A 16,484-nucleotide genomic window follows, 5' to 3' on the forward strand; every position below is an offset into this window, starting at 1 on the left:
ACCCCTCTTCACGTTAGCCTCCGTGGCCCACATAACCCGTGACGAATTTGGAAAGGCCGAGTGACTTTCAGTTGGCCATCTTTTGGACCGCCGCACGATGACGACAATGTGCGTGGAAGTGTAGAAAAGTGGCGTTGTGTGGCATAGAAGAAGAGTGGCGCAATATAGGCTATGAACGTGTGCTGGGCATTCTTCGCTCAAGGCCCGTCCCCATGGAAACGAAACCAGATCTGAAAGCTGGTTCAAATGCCGGAAGAATTTGGACACCGGCATGTGGTCGAGGAACGACAGAAGTTATGTCACGGGGTCCTCAAATTCGGCCTTTGTTGGACGCAGCTTACAGATTTGGACACAGCCATTAAAAAAAAAAAAAAATGGACATTGCAAATATTTTTTGTAAATGTTCATGAAAAATAGATATGTTAATATGTTTAGCTATACGTCCATCCATCCATTTTCCGAACCGCTTTATCCTCACGAGGGTCGCGGGGGGTGCTGGAGTCTATCCCAGCTGTCTTCGGGCAGCAGGCGGGGTACACCCTGAACCGGTTGCCAGCCAAGTTTAGCTGTGTAATTTTAATCACTGAAAATAATTTTTACTTTTATTTCCCAGTTATAAAACCAATCCGCACTCGGGGTTGAACCACCGAAGACTGCAGTCGACCGTAATGTGATGAGAGTGGCATCTGAGTCAAATCATGGCTGACATCACTGACTGTTTTTTTTTTTTTCTCAACATAGTACAAAGATCCCCGGGCTTTTCAGCAGGACCGACCGGTTTCATGCACTGAAAAACATGAAAATAAATAATCAAAATTACAACTCACCATTACACTAATTGTCGTCGTCGTCATTGCCGGGAGTCCCGCGCACGTTTCTCTTCAACAAACCGGCCGGGTTCATTTTTTTCAATTTTGCATAGCGTAGCATGTTGTGAGATGGGACATGGTAGGAGAGTTCCAAAAACTGAAGACTTCCTTGATTTCACTTGTGCTTTTTGATTTTATTTGATGACAGACTTACGACAGGTCTCGCATTGAGTAAAATAGCTCAACACGCTTGTAGCATCCATACAGCTGTATACACCGACGTCAGTGTCGTAAAGCGACACAAGTGTCGTTTTCAGTGTCGTAAAGCGACACGAGTGTCGTGATGTTCGCGTGTGTTGTATCAAACAACTTCTATGATGAATTAACATCTTGTAAACGCACAGTCGCTTGTGCATTACGACACCTTACATTTTGGCCATTAAAAAAAAAAGATTGGAGATTCACGTTGACCGCTGCTGCCTTCATTCCGCACCGGCATTCCCGAAGCAGCACTAATATGAATCTTTTGAGACAAGCCCCTTTCTCACCCGCCACCATCTGATTGTTGTACTTTCTGACCCTTGCAAATGTATGAGTCTTGTGTAACTTTGTTAGCCGGACATTTTACCGCTCCACAGAGTGTTATATTTTGGCGACGACAGCAGACGGATGAGCTGAAAGTCTTCTGTAGAGTGGCGCATCGGATGACAGGATGGCAAAAAAAGAGAGATTGGCGCGTTGTTGACTTCAAGCCTTCGATGTCAATACAGGGTTGTAAATTGAATCCGTTCAACAATATAATTTAATGCCTGATATAAATACTTTGAAAAAAGCAACGTGGTGCCCCCTGATGCCAGGTAGTGCCAATGAACACATGAGGAACCCGCAGGCCTGTTCTATAAACAGCTCTCCTGCGGTGGGACATTGTGATTTTCCAGGACTGTTGTAGAAGTGATCATCTGAATGTAAACACTTTCTGAAAATAGTTGCGACAATGGTCGGGACGGTCACTCCATATAGCAACAATATATTTTAGTTAAGATTCCATTGCTGACGTGGGGACAGACATGTGTGGAAGCTAGCCTTACGTAGTTAGCACACACAGGTTTCAGTGTGTGTTTGATATAACGTTATAAAGCAATGTCATGTTTGGTACGCTAACATATGTGTCAGTGAACACCCGTTTTATTGACCAAATCACAGCTGCTTTACGGATATAGTGGCGCACAAACGCTGGTGCGCAGATTTTCTGCTTCCAACACGCACCAACAGAATGATGCCTTCAAGAACTCAAAAACTGGAACATTCCAAGTACCGGTAACAGAACTTGACGTAGTTGCCACAACCCCTCAACAGCAATACACACATTAAACATAAAAGGTACACAGCAAAGCATAAAACACACATCAGCTAGTTTTGCAAAATACTCCGTTACAGTGCTATTTTAAAAAAAAGTTCCTCCAAATCTTCAACACTGCTACCTTTCATGAAGACGGCCAGTGCTACAAATAAATCATGTGTGTGACTAACTACAAAGAGTTGCCAAAAAATAAATGAAAACCGCGTTTTACATCAGTCCACTAGCTTAATGCTAACAAAAGTCAAAAATTTTATCCATCTGGGCTCGTGTTGGGGGGGGGGGGGAGCTATCTCCAGCTTCATACTAAAACAATTTTGTGAATAGAAGAGAAAACATTCAATTGATTCAACCACAACATGTAATTTCAACACAATGTTGCAAATAAAAAGCAACCAGCTAATTTGGGCAGTTGATGCTATCACAAATTACGACAAAAAAACGTTTTTTGTTCAATCAGTAAAATAAACAAATGAAGGCACCATGAGGCTTTTCTCAATAACCTGATCCATTTCCAAGAGAATCAAAAAATGCAGCCACATGCTAGAGACACAAACGTTTCCCTTTGATGTGAAATAATCTTGGCCATGAGAAAACATGTCGTGATGCACTGGAGGCCCAGCACGCAGGCACAATCAGAGACGGACTCGGAACATTTGTCCACCAATGGGGCGTCCTGAAGCCCAATATGAGGCCCTGCGGTCCCCAGAGAAGCCGCAGGATTGTGACCCGCCATTTTGCTCCGATTCCCTTCAAGCATACAGGAGAGGGAAGTAAATGAGGGGGAATCGCAAAGGGCTTCACGATGCCATTTGAGGGTCCGTGAGATTGAGTTACTGGGGGAAAAAAAAAAAAAAAAAAAGTTTGAAGAAAATGCTGGAAACTAAGAGCGAGTAAAACGGGAGCTCGAAAATGCCGAAGCACAGACGGAGAGCTCGGAAAGAGGAGTAGCTATACTTGTTTACCAAAAAGGACCACACGCTCAGCGCAAGGGGGGGAGGGGAAAGCCTGCAGACGGAAAGCAGCCAGAGTTGTTGCACAAGTTGTAGCGACATGCCTCAGCTCTTTATTAAACTAGCACAACGGTTAAAAAAATGCTTTCCTTGGCAAGATGTAAAGAGGAAGTGCATCGTTGTATGGGTGACGAGGATGTCCCAACACCAAGTTTTCCACGGCGCGGAAATGAACAAGATTATTGATTTATTTTTTTTTATGGGGGGGTATGGGGGGTTTGTAAGGTTACTATACATGAGAAGGAATACATACTGCATCATTCTTTGCGCTGGAGTGATGACAAATATTGACATATTAAGCCATGAATCACAAAGGACAATAATCCCACATTTCCAATTGTGATTTAGTCAGATTTTGGTTCGTCAACTTCTCCAAACAAGCAAGAAAAGGATTGTCAGTTTAGTTTGAGACTGCTCCAGGTAAACGTAACAATTCAAAACTCGATGCCACTTTTTCAGATTCCGTCACATTGTAGAATTCAAAACGGATCGACACATATTCGAGGAATAAACATGTTTGAAAAAAAAGGGGCAGTTTTAAATGACGAAAGTTAAACACTGATGGAAAAAGGGGGGCAGGCAAAGTTGAAAAAAAAATTTATTCAAATTTGGCGGGTGTAATAGGCTAGTTAGTGCAAAAAGAAAGATATGTATATAATGTGCAAGGATGTAGGCATTCAACTAAATCTAGTCAAGTGTTGCAGGAGGTATTATTGCACAGTGTAAACTTTGAAGGGAGCATAAATACAAAAAAATAAAAAATTAATATTGCACGGTGTAGTTGACTACTTGTGCTGTCTTTTGTTCAGGAGTCTGATGCGTGTGAGTCGAAGCTGTTTCAGTCATATTTTTCTGACTGCGATGCTCGTGCAGAGTCTGCCAGATGAGAGAAGTTTACAAAGCGTGTGTTGTGAATGTGTGTCGTCTCTGAGAACATCTTGTGCCACCTTCGTGGCTCGGCTGTCATAATGCGGTGGAGGGGTGTGAAGGCGACTCCGCAGATGTGTTGTGCAGTTTTAATGACACGCCGGAGAGATTTCCTGTCCTACAATTTCAAGAACAGACCGTCATGGATTTAGTCGGGTTGCTCTCTGCTGTCCTTCTGGAGAGGTTGCCGAGCAAATGTTTGGACTGCAATTTCGGTCATCCTTAGGATCTATCACAAGTGGTCAAGAAATGTGATTGGCTTATTCAAGAGTACGTTGCATGGTCGCCGATGACAACTCACTCATTCGTGTTTGTTTATTCCTCCTCCTCTGTTGTCTTGTACGCAAGACAAGAAACAGTCACTGATTGTGTTGTGGTACATTCGCCTGACTTTGGTGCAGGCGGCGTGGGTTCACCTCCTACTCAGCGACAGTGTGAACACGAATGTGACGGTGGATGGTTGTCTGTCTCTTGTCGCTTTTCCATTTTCACCAAACAGCGCCACACCACAGGGCCTCCGTTGCTTTTCTATGACGACAGATACGGGATCTAGTGAGCTGTGCAAGCTCACGCTACACAGCACGCACTGAGAGTGTGCTCCTATCTGCCCTAACATTTCAAAAGTGGCGAGTTTCAGCCAAGTGTTACTGTGGCGATTCGAAATAGGAATTGCCATTGCAGGACGTGGCGACGTCGCAAAGTACAGCACATCAAATGCACTGAAGCTTTCACGTACATCGACGAAAACGCTTAAGCCAGCAAGGCAAAGATGCTCGAGACAAAACGTACCATATATACAATACCCACCTTGTGTTTTCCATCAACACTGAACTAGATTTACAATTTCATATGTACCATGGATAAAATAAGTGCGACAGTATTTCACGAGCGGCATGCCATGGTTTGGCGATATTCAAATTTTGACATTGTTTCATCATCTCAATACACTGGGCTGTAGGGTCATTCCGACACTAATTTTAGACTTATTTTGTAGCTTGTGCAGACGGCCTCCAGTCTGTTTGTGTGAAGCATCCCATGAAAAACTAACTTGCAACTTCTATGAATTTTTTTACATTATGTTCTGCACTTTGCTCAAATTTACCCCTGAGGAAAAATAATTATTTTTTGACAGCGTTAACATTTCACAAAATTGTTATCACTTGCCACACAATAGGTAAATTCAATCAGATTTTAATGCAGCAGATTACGACATCGCTCCTCCACGAGTGAGCTCAGCCAATACCGATTCTGATACTGATTGCATGTCTTAGCGGAACATTTTTCAACTTTAGAGCTACTATTTTAATAATTGATTAATCTGTCATTTTTGGGAGGTGGGGGGGGGATTGATTGATGACTCAGATTAAAAAAAAAAAAAACATTCTATCCAATGTCAGTCCCTGTATTATACAAAAAGAGGACAGTATTTCAGATTGACAGTGCAGGAAATGGACAAGCGTGTCAGTTAGTGGTTTGGTCTGTAACGTGCAGAGTGTTACGGAAGGGGGGGAGGGGATTCTACACTGCACACAGGCTGGTGTCTAGTTGGCTGCAGGCTGCAAAGTACCGGCTGCAGGTGATGATTATTATTTTTTTGTATGTGTGTGTGTGTGTGTGTGTGTGTGTGTGTGTGTGTGAACAGCAATTAAAGGCGGTGATCGACATTTGCCGATCATCTACTCTCCCACTGAAATCAGCCAATCGCGATCGGTTGCAGATCGATCGGAGCCCCACCAGTAATTCATCAATTATTGAATTAAACATATGCACACTATAAACAAGTGGGTTCACCTCCGTCACATTATGGTGGACTCCAATCCATGCAACAAAGAGTAAACCACACACAGCACAACTAGAAGACCAATTTCAAAACTATGGATTTTTTTAGGCATTTCAGTAAATGTATAAAGCATAACATATTTCAAACATTGAAAAACGAAACATCCAGAAATGTTATGATGGAAGAGGCGTTGAACTAATTCAACGCCAACAACCGCTCAAATTCCAAATCTATCAAGTATATGAAAGATATGCTCACATAATTCAAGAACACACCCAAAGAGGATCCATTTGATTCTCAAGGTACGTATAATGTGGCTGAGAAACTCGGAAACACAAACTTTCGCAGAAAGCGGGGAGTATTCAGCTGTGGGGACTGCGATATGAGTCAGCATAGTCTCCATGAACCCAGCAAGCACTCCAGACCACTGGGTATCTTGGTGGAAAATACCAGCAGCAGCACTGCAGTGTTTTCCTCGCCATTGGTCCTGCACCAAAGACGAGAGCTTGCTTGACTGCTCAGCCACAAGCCCACCATGTTGAGCCTCTCCTTCTTAATGTGATGTTCCAACACGCAAAACAAAGCCCCTTGCACTTGAATCACATTCACAAATTCAACCGAAACCTACCCAGAAAAACATCGCACGTCTTGGTATTATTTGCACTGTCAAAATAGTCTCATTTAGTTTTTTCCATCGACAAGCGACACGTTCCATTGGTGGCTAGCTATTTTATTTACCAGATGGAGCTATGGCGACAAGGAAAGCGAAAAAGTCCATGTTGTCTATACCACCTTGGCTATAATACGAAAACAGTAAATACGTAGTGAAGAGGTCCAGGTTAGGCCAATAACAACTGACACCAACAACGCGCTCCACGTTTATGTGGCATTACTGTGCTATCTTGATAGAATACTGCAAAAGATTGTCGCATGGGGTTCCGTTTGAGGCAATTTTGTGAGCATGCAAATAAATAAATCAGCATAAAAAAGCAATCACATCGGGACAGACTTTTATCCCCCAAAAAAGACGAAAACACTACACAGCTTGACGATGGTAAATTCAACAATTTAATCATCAGAAACGTAAATTGTTGGACTTTACCGATGGTTTGCAAAGTGATACATTTGTGCTTAAAACATGCCCAAGCGGTGTTGTTAGAAATTGACCTTTCTTGCCAGTCAAAACAGAGCAGATTACCACACAGTACAGCAATAGCCAGTTTGTTGATAACCGCGCTGACCGTGTGAACCAAGGAAGAAGGAGAGGGGGGGAAAGCCCCACTTACCGAATGTGGAATTTCCTTAAAGTGTGAATGGAACCTTTATTTGATGCCACGGTGTGTTCAGCCAATGCTGGATGTTCCCATTTGTTGAGTTCGTTTTAGCACGAACTGCCCCGGAGACATCCGCATAGACTTGCAAGGACCATGGCAGCAGCTAAAAGCAGCCCACCAAGAAACGAGGCTAACGCTAGCTTGTTCAAACCATACACACCAACAAGAAGACGACAGAGGGAAAGACGACTCCAATATCCACCAAAAAACACGGTTGGAACGCAGCAAATTCTTCTTCACCTCCGAGTGAAAATCTTGATCAGTCCGCGTGTGTAACGGCAGATTTGATTGGGTGAAGGAAACCCATCAAAATAGCACGGAATGTTTCGTTAAAGTCATCAGCGAACCCATTCGAGCGCTTTTCAAGCGGCCTTCGACTTCGAGCTGCAGGACGGAAACGCTTGGGGGATATGAAAGCCGTCTGGTGATTGGTGGAATACGTCACAGCGCACAATGAAATTGCCTCCATTTTGGATCTGGAACGGCTCCTTGCCCTCTTCTGAATGTACATGGAATGCCCCAACATGGCCGATCAAGGTTGGAGTTTCAGCCCGAGAGCCTGCGTTACTGTTGCAACCCAAGGACCAATCAAAACAAACGAAGTACAGGCTTTGGGTGCGTTCGATGTCTAGTATCTTGAAATCTTGTTTACTTCTTAAACCGTACCCTCCTGCGTCACCAGTAATATTATTTTAAGGAAGGTGAAAGCCTTCTGTTTTTAAATAAAGGCTAAAATAGATGTAAATGTAGGCGCATTGTCATTAACTTTCAAGTACCATATGGTTTTAGCCAGCTTGTGTATTATTTCACACACGGATGTTGTCTCTATCCATGGTTAAACATGAGGACATAAAAAATAAAATAGGTTAGGAATACCACGTGAACATCCTGGGACAAAGTACCTTTCGTTAAATATCCAATTGAATGTGCTGGGATAAACGTTTTCCCTTGCGGGTTTTCATAAACATGTCCTCGTATGCATCAGCCAAGTTGGTCACAAATGTTGAAAAAAAATGATGAGATAAAATGTATCTTGTTCACGCATAAGCAAATGTTGTCATGCGTTTGATCAACAGAAGATAGAATCGTTAAAATCATATCGGGAAGGACTGCTTAATAAACCGGACGCACCCACCAGTCGACAATATTAGAACAAGGTTTCCAATTGGTTCTAAAAGTGATGTGATCTTATTGGTCAGTATGTATGTCAATCTGAACTATCAATGACCTCATTGCTATAGTTGTTTTAGGGACTCTAAACACAGCTGAATAATTTCAGCATTTCGAGTATATCTTATTTAATTAAAATTATTATTTTTTTAAAACGCACTGTTGGGGTGCATGTTTCGTACCGCAAAACAGACGTTAGACAAGTGTAAATTGACGAGTAGCGCACCCTGCTGGAGTTGCTCAAATAAAGCACTTAAAATACCGTCAACACTCAAAACACACTGACGCTCACCAACCACGATTCCTCTTGACTAAATAGTTGCTTTCTTTCTGTATCATGGGAAAGTGTGCATTATTGTATCTCAGCGAATAGAACTCATTTTTTCAACATTATATGCAGGTGTACTGATTGTGACCAGTGAGTGGATTGGAGAGAGAGAGCATTGCTTCCTTTTTAAAATGTTATTTATTCTTATGTAATTTTGCCACGAGTAGTCACAACAGTTAATAGGGATACGTGGTTAATTATATAACTGGTGTAGATGTGTAAGAAAAAAGTAAGTGCAAATGGAGATATTTTTCGACTGGTCGTATTTCATGTAGGCCGCGTAAGCGTGTGTCAGTTCAACACTCTTGAACGCAATAATTAACATCTAATTGAAAACGAGCCCACAGGTTAAACGGAATTATATTAACACACATATAACGATGAATTAAAATTAAATTCAGTGCATCATGCTTTTACCGTGCGCGAGTGTTCGTGTACGTGTATATTTCCGGGAAGTGCGTCACGCTGTTGAATAACATTGTAAGCTAGCTCAGAGCGTTATGAGTAAATAAACGCGTGAATCTGAAATAAAACATCAGCAATGTTTGTTCAGTAATTTAAACTATTATATGCTAATCGAGGTTATGGCGGCGGCGTTGTTGCAGCATTGTGTTCGTCTTCGTACAAAAAATCCAAGAGGTTTAGCTTGGACGTGGTCAAGGCAAAAGTGTCACATATTAAACAACAGGGCGACGACCAGCTGCAGTCTCAACAATGTGCTCTTAAGAAAGATGCTTTTTGCAATTTCCGAGAGGACTCTTACTGGACAGCCTCGAAAACTAATCCAAGTAAGAAACGATCAGTTGAGTGGGTTTGTTTTTTGTGAAATAGAAAATGTTTAACTTCTATAACGTCTTGATTCGTCTTGCTTGCAGCGGTGTGCAACAAGCCGCTGACGTGCTATGCAAGTGTATTACAATGTAGTAAACATTTCGGTAGAATCAAAGTAGTTGCAGACGATACCTTGTATTTTAGGTTATATCAGCAATGATCATTGCCTTGTGTGCTCTTATGAATAAATGTGAGCATTTAGTTTAGTTTTTTTAATTGCTTTCACTCACATTTTCAAAACCAAATTGTGGTCAACGATCTTATAAACACCAAACTACCAAATGAAAGAATATACCACCAGGAAAAAAAAGTGAGGTTCTTTTTTCTGTTATTTTATAATGAGCAGTAGAAATAGCTAGGTTGCACAAAATGCGGCCGTTTTTCCAAGTGGACTAACAAACTGCTGAATGATGGGGGATTAATGTCATCTACTGGTGGTTGTGCACCAATAAAAAATTGTTCCTAAATTTGAAATTTAGAGTGGGGTAGCATCAGAGGCTACAACATCCATCCCTGTTGAAAAAAAAAAAAAAAAGAACGTAACAAAAAAAAAAAAAGTACACTTGTAATGGCATCGAATGAGTCAAATGTGGCTGTCGAGTGACCTCTCATGGGCCTTTTAGTTGTTCTGCCTTTTTAAGAACAGCAATATTGTGGTCATTACAGTGTCTTATTTAAAATAAGGGGCATAAAAATAATCAATGACTGACTGTCTACTTCTGACTATGACAGGGGTATTACCACTGCCCCACATTTCTGCACTAGCACTGTAGATTATCTGTAACCCCTTACTCATGACTATCACAAGGTGTCTTTATTCTCTCCTTTCAATATCAGATGTTTTCACACCGTGCAAATGTTTCTGTTCCAGAGTATTCTCCACAGACCATTGAGTCCCACGCTGGCTGGAGTCAGCAGAGATTTAGTAAGGAACAACCTGCTTAAAAATCCAGTGGGTTTATTAGATTTATTAGGTAATCTCCTTTTCTTTTACCTCTACAATAATATGTCATTTCCCAATCCAGCAGCATTTCATAGAAAACAATACAATTGTATTGCAGGGGCAACAAACTTCTTCAGTACATCCCAGTCAAAACAAACAAAAGATAAAAACAATGAACCAAACGGGAAAAAAAAAGAGGAAGATGAAGGTAAGACTGTCATGAAATGCACGTGCGGTATCATTTTCCTCTTTGTGCACACAGTCGTCCACCATCTCCAAATCTGTCCTCCTTAGAGGAAAAGAAGCGGCGCGAGCAGGAGGACCAGATGTACCGAGAGCGCCTGCGAACCCTTTTCATAATCGCGCTCATCATGAGCCTGCTCAACTCTATAAACACCAGTGGTGGTAACATCTCTTGGAATGACTTTGTCAATGAGATGTTGGCTAAGGGAGAGGTGTCACGTGTCCAGGTGGTTCCTGAAAGTGACATTGTAGAAATCTACCTTCACCCCGGGGCAGTCATCTTTGGCAGGCCTGTATGCTGGGCTCACTGTCACATATGAACAAATATCAAGTCAAATGCCTTATGCGTCTTTATTGCTAATCCTTCCGAATTTCATCTGTCTTTTGGTAGAGGCTTGCACTCATGTATCGAATGCAGGTCGCCAATATAGACAAATTTGAGGAGAAGCTGAGGGCTGCTGAGGAGGAGCTGAATATCGACGCAAAGGACCGGATACCTGTCTCCTACAAACGCACCGGATTCTTTGGAAAGTAAGAGCCTCGCTTTTTTTTTTTTTTTAAATCATTACTTTTTTTTATTTTTTTAAGGAAAACAATTTTGGTGGTCTGATGGTATGGACGTCTCCAAGTCATAACATCCTTGTCATTTCAACCGTATTTTAGTATCGTGGCTATTGATGTTTCTTTTCAGCGCAGTGTATGCTCTTGGGATGGCGGCGATCGGCGTGGCTATTCTCTGGTACATCTTTCGTCTGGCGGGCATGGGTGGCAGAGAAGGTGGCTTCAGTGCATTTGTAAGTGATTTAAAAAGTCCAACTGTGAGTTGCTTGTGTTACTCTTTGTTCAAATCATGTCATCGTTTTGAAGACTTGTATGCACAATTTGCTTGACAGAATCAGCTGAAGATGGCTAAATTCACCATTGTGGATGGCAAGTCCGGGAAAGGTGTGAGCTTTAAAGACGTCGCAGGCATGCACGAGGCCAAGATGGAAGTGAAAGAATTTGTGGACTACCTCAAGGTGAAAAACAACAGTCATGACGATTTGTCATTTTCGAACAGCACCTTGCAGATAAAACTGAAATTCCCAATGTCGTCTTCCCGTTATCTTTTATTCAGAATCCTGAACGATACCTCCTTCTGGGTGCCAAGGTACCAAAGGGGGCTTTGCTGCTTGGACCGCCAGGCTGTGGAAAAACGCTGCTGGCGAAGGCAGTTGCCACAGAGGCGCAGGTCCCGTTCCTGGCAATGGCCGGCTCTGAATTTGTCGAGGTCATTGGAGGTATGCTATGCTGCAGTTGAGACTTTTTTTTTTTTTAACGTTGACATAACAATGTGTTCATTGACCAACCTGTTTTATCCTGCATTGCAGTTACGAGAAAAATAACTATTATTAAATTCTTTTTTGAAGGGGATGGGGGGGGGTTGGTGAAACACAGAAAGTGAGATTAGTACAGTAGATAGATTCATCCATCCATCCAGTTAGTTAGGTATCAGGATGCTAGCTCCTTAGCTACATATATTGCCAGTTAGATTCAAGTTAGCTTAGCATAGATTCATTTGTTTTAATCGAACAAGATTTTGAATAAGCGGGGGTGGAGCGCCAAAAAATGTTTTTGGACAAATATAACGGGATGGCCTCCCAATAAGACAAAATGAAAATATAGTTTGGAAACGTAATAATTGTAATCTATTGCTTTTGTCTACATTTAGCCTGTTTTCACCAATGTACTCAGAGCACACTCTGCTGGACAGATGATTCAATTGCACCATTTAATTTTTTTTTTCCCTTTACAAATTTAGCACAGTGGCCCCAAACCTTTTCGCCATTGCGGGCCATTTCATCATGTATGTGTGTGAAAATAAGTAATATAAAAAAAAAAAAAGTCAAATAAAAACAAATGTTTGTAGGTCTGGGTGCCGCCAGGGTGAGGAGCCTTTTCAAGGAGGCTCGTGGCCGGGCGCCTTGCATCGTCTACATAGATGAGATTGATGCTGTAGGAAAAAAGCGCTCAACCAACATTTCTGGCTTCTCCAATACCGAAGAGGAGCAGACCCTCAACCAGCTGCTGGTTGAAATGGATGGTGGGTTTCGATTATGTTGTCGGAGCAGATTTTTTGCCACCAAATGTTTTTTTCTTTGTTTTTCTTCTTCAGGGATGGGAACAACTGACCATGTGATTGTCCTGGCCTCCACAAACAGAGCAGACATCTTGGACAATGCTCTGATGAGGCCTGGCAGATTGGACCGGCACATCTTCATCGATCTTCCAACCTTGCAGGTGAGCGGCGGCGGCACACTTGTTGAAGCATAACCGGAAGTCAGCACCAACCTAAGATGGTTGGTTGTGTATAAATTCCAAATTATCCTGGAGCCTAAATCTAAAAACATCTTTTTTTTTTCCCCTCAGGAGCGTATGGAAATCTTTGAGCAGCATCTGAAGATCCTGAAGCTGACTCAACCAGCCAACTTCTACTCCCTGCGCCTAGCTGAGCTCTCCCCTGGCTTTAGTGGTATATTAATACATGCAAAACATTCTGTATTTGCTTTTTTTTTCTCTTGCTGCGTCCTATCGTCCATAACTGCTTCATCATGTTTGCCATCTGAGAAGTATAATTGCCTCGCTCTGATTGTGTCTACAGGCGCGGATATTGCTAACATATGTAACGAAGCTGCCCTGCATGCTGCCAGAGAGGGGCATAAGTCAATTGACACTTTCAACTTTGAGTATGCAGTGGAGAGAGTAATCGCAGGTACGGTGGAAACGTAGCATATCCTCACTAAGGTCGCCTATAATTTGCTCTTGTAATGTGGGAAAAGTGGAATACATAACAAGGATCGGTGCAAATGTGTGTTTTTAGGAAGTGTGAAGAAGAGTAAGATCCTCTCCAAAGAGGAGCGGAGGGTGGTTGCCTTCCATGAATCGGGTCACGCGTTAGTCGGATGGCTGCTTGAGCACACAGAGGCAGTCATGAAGGTAACAAACCACATTATTTGTATTGTTGAGAGCACATGTTCCTTAATTGTTTAACAGGCCCACTGCCACGAACCAGTCACTCAAGCGCTCACCACAAAACAAAGAGGCTATGTCCACATACAGTGTAAAAAAAAAAAAAAAAAAAAACGTGTGTGTGATTTTTGGTTGGTTTAGGTGTCCATTGCGCCTCGGACAAACGCGGCCCTGGGATTTGCCCAGATCTTGCCTCGTGACCAGTACCTGTTGACCAAGGAGCAGCTGTTTGAGCGCATGTGCATGGCTCTGGGAGGAAGGGCTGCGGAAGCCATTACCTTTAACAAGGTTACAACAGGTACACACCACCAACAGTCCCCGAACATTCTCTCTGTCTAGACCGAACACTCCCTAACCACGGGTGCGTTCAAGAAATACGCACCTGTTGGCGGCCACTACTTCTTTCCAAATGTTCAAAAACTCAGAGCGCAGTTCAAATGTACCGTTCGGTTACTCAGGGTGCTTCAAAAAATGGAAATGGATCACATGATTTCCGCTGCATTTGTGTTTTTTTTTTTTCTTCTTCTTTTAAATTTAAGTCTCAACTTGATTGAAAGTTTGATTTGTGTGTCCACAGGAGCTCAGGATGACCTGCGCAAGGTGACGCGCGTGGCCTACTCAATGGTGAAGCAGTACGGCATGTGTAACAGTGTCGGCCAGGTGTCGTTCCCCGAAACGGAGGAGCAGGGAGCCATTGGGCGTCGACCTTTCAGCCAAGGACTCCAGCAGCAGATGGACCTCGTAGGTTCCCGAATGTTTAATTTTTCTTCTATCATCCCATTTTCATCCAGAGAGTGTGTCATTTGACCGAGTTTCTCAACATTGTTATCACACATTTGCTTCTTTTAGGAGGCAAAGATGTTAATCGCCAGTGCCTACCGGCATACAGAGAAGCTGCTCATCGACAACAGGGACAAGTTGACCTTGGTGCGCCGTCTTCTCTCTTTGTACTGTGCGGTCTCGACATCTCCGTGCCTCGAGGCTGTTGCCACCGTTTTAATATTGCTGCAATTTCTTCTCTGCAGTTGGCCAATGCTCTGTTAGAGCGGGAGGTGGTGAACTACGATGACATCGAGGCTCTGTTGGGTCCTCCGCCCCACGGGCCAAAGAAGATGATTGTTCCACAAAGCTGGGTGGAAGCTCAGAGGGACAAGCAGGACACGGGCGAAGACGAACCGCAGCCGCCTTCGCGCGGACGCAGCGAAGGCGACATGAATCCGGAAATGGTCTGAAGTACAATTATTATTATTATTATTTTTAATCATTGAGTGACTAGAGGTTTAGCGAATATGCAAACGATTCTCACATCATGTTATCAAACACTGTGGTGTTTGGTGTGCTCGGTCTAGTTCAGGAGACTCACACGGACAAACAAGCAAACGCTCTGGCATGTCGTTTGGATAGACTCTGAAGATGACTCTCACCTTTGTAGCAAAACGCATTTCCAACGACGTGAACATGTTGATGACATGTCAGTTGCAACTGAATGTCAGAGAAGATCTCAAGTTTTTTTTTTTTGTCACCAACTATCAAATGTGTCAGTCAGCAAGGCAGGAGAAAGAAAAGCTTCTGTGGGACAACTTTTCAATCCGGTGCCTCAAGAAGTTGGTAACTCATTTTGGGCTACCTGCTAAAATGTTTTCTGTGGGAATTGTTCGACCTTTTTGGAGGGCGTCTGCACTTGGAAGCATTGTGATCTGTATTTTATGGTTTGAAAATAAAATGGGTTGCGATGAATTGAAGAATTGCAGCAACTGGTGGTCATTTCCTTCGCACTGTATCCCATGTTCGTCTTTGTTTTTCATGTTTCTTGTGCAGAGCGTGCCTGTTAAGTCCAATTACCCCATGGGGATGAATAAAGTTTTCTGAATCTGAATCTGAATTTAAGGTTGACTTGACTTTCAGCTCAACCCTGCAAAAAGAGCGCTTCGTAAAGGCGGCGCCACGAGGACTTCCTGTGTCCTGCAGGTGGCAGTAAAGCCCTCCATCTTCTTTTGATCAGATTTTTTTTTCCACATGAATCATAAAATGTCGAACACCGCTTGTTTGGCTCCTGGCGCATCTACCCTCAAAGTTGTGTTTGAGTTCTGCTGGCAAACAAAGGCATGCTGTCTTTAAGATACATCCAGAGCCTGAAATTTTGCCCATTCTCTGTAAATAGCGCAAGCTCAACCAGATTGGATGGGGAGTGTCTGTTAACAGCAGTTATGAAGTCTTGCCACAGATGCTGAATGGGATTTTTAGGTCTGCACTTTGACTGGGCCGTTGTAACACATGAATATTCTTTGATCGAGATGCCCCCATTGCAGCTTTGGCTTGATGTGTCGGGTCATTGTCTTGCCGGAAGATCCCTATCTCTGAAGAAAAAGAATCCCCACAGCCATGTTTCATGCTGGGGATTGTGCGTCATGAGAAATAAGTGTTTTCCGTCACTCACGGCACTTTGCATTGAGGCCTCCAAAAAAAAGAAAAAATCAACTTTGATCTCATCTGACCAAAGCACCTTCTTACACGTTTGCAGTGTCCCCTCCGTGTGGGACTTTTAAATGCCTTTCTTCCACCCATTGCTCTCCAATTTGTGGAGCGCGTGACTTTTAGTTTTTTCTCCGGGTCTTCCTCTTGGCTGCTTCTCTGACCAGCGCTCTCCTCCCTCGCTCGGGCAGTTTAGATGGAAGGCCACATCTTGGCAGGTTTGCAGTTGCGCCACACTTTTTCCTTTTTGAGACAATGGATTGAACAA

At 42.9% G+C, this 16,484-nt stretch overlaps 2 protein-coding genes across 4 annotated transcripts in view; one reads left to right on the forward strand and one right to left on the reverse strand.

Annotated features, from left to right (window-relative positions):
- ankrd11 (ankyrin repeat domain 11) overlaps positions 1 to 7,315 on the reverse strand; it is a 77,334-nt gene extending 70,019 nt beyond the window's left edge. For both annotated transcript variants that reach the window (XM_019876337.1, XM_019876336.1), the window contains exon 1: positions 7,173 to 7,315. The gene's annotated coding sequence lies outside the window, so the exon portion shown is untranslated. The remainder of the gene's footprint in view (positions 1 to 7,172) is intronic.
- Positions 7,316 to 7,650: 335 nt separating this feature from the next.
- Positions 7,651 to 15,486, forward strand: spg7 (SPG7 matrix AAA peptidase subunit, paraplegin). 2 transcript variants are annotated; one of them, XM_019876339.1, is made up of 17 exons: positions 7,651 to 7,835; positions 10,421 to 10,523; positions 10,611 to 10,700; positions 10,787 to 11,028; positions 11,127 to 11,266; positions 11,427 to 11,529; positions 11,629 to 11,754; positions 11,853 to 12,015; positions 12,645 to 12,818; positions 12,891 to 13,015; positions 13,145 to 13,247; positions 13,377 to 13,487; positions 13,596 to 13,711; positions 13,886 to 14,042; positions 14,322 to 14,485; positions 14,594 to 14,671; positions 14,770 to 15,486. In XM_019876339.1, exons 1-17 carry the CDS (start codon positions 7,674 to 7,676, stop codon positions 14,974 to 14,976), a joined length of 2,364 nt encoding a protein of 787 aa, XP_019731898.1. In that variant the 5' UTR covers positions 7,651 to 7,673; the 3' UTR covers positions 14,977 to 15,486. The 2 variants fall into 2 exon arrangements, with proteins under 2 accessions (XP_019731898.1, XP_019731897.1); XM_019876338.1 differs by lacking the exon at positions 7,651 to 7,835 and adding an exon at positions 9,161 to 9,506.
- The last annotated feature ends 998 nt before the right edge of the window (positions 15,487 to 16,484 follow it).

This window comes from Hippocampus comes, unplaced genomic scaffold (assembly GCF_001891065.2).
Source record: "Hippocampus comes isolate QL1 unplaced genomic scaffold, H_comes_QL1_v1.1 scaffold150, whole genome shotgun sequence".
In the NCBI taxonomy this organism is placed as follows: Eukaryota; Metazoa; Chordata; class Actinopteri; order Syngnathiformes; family Syngnathidae; genus Hippocampus; species Hippocampus comes.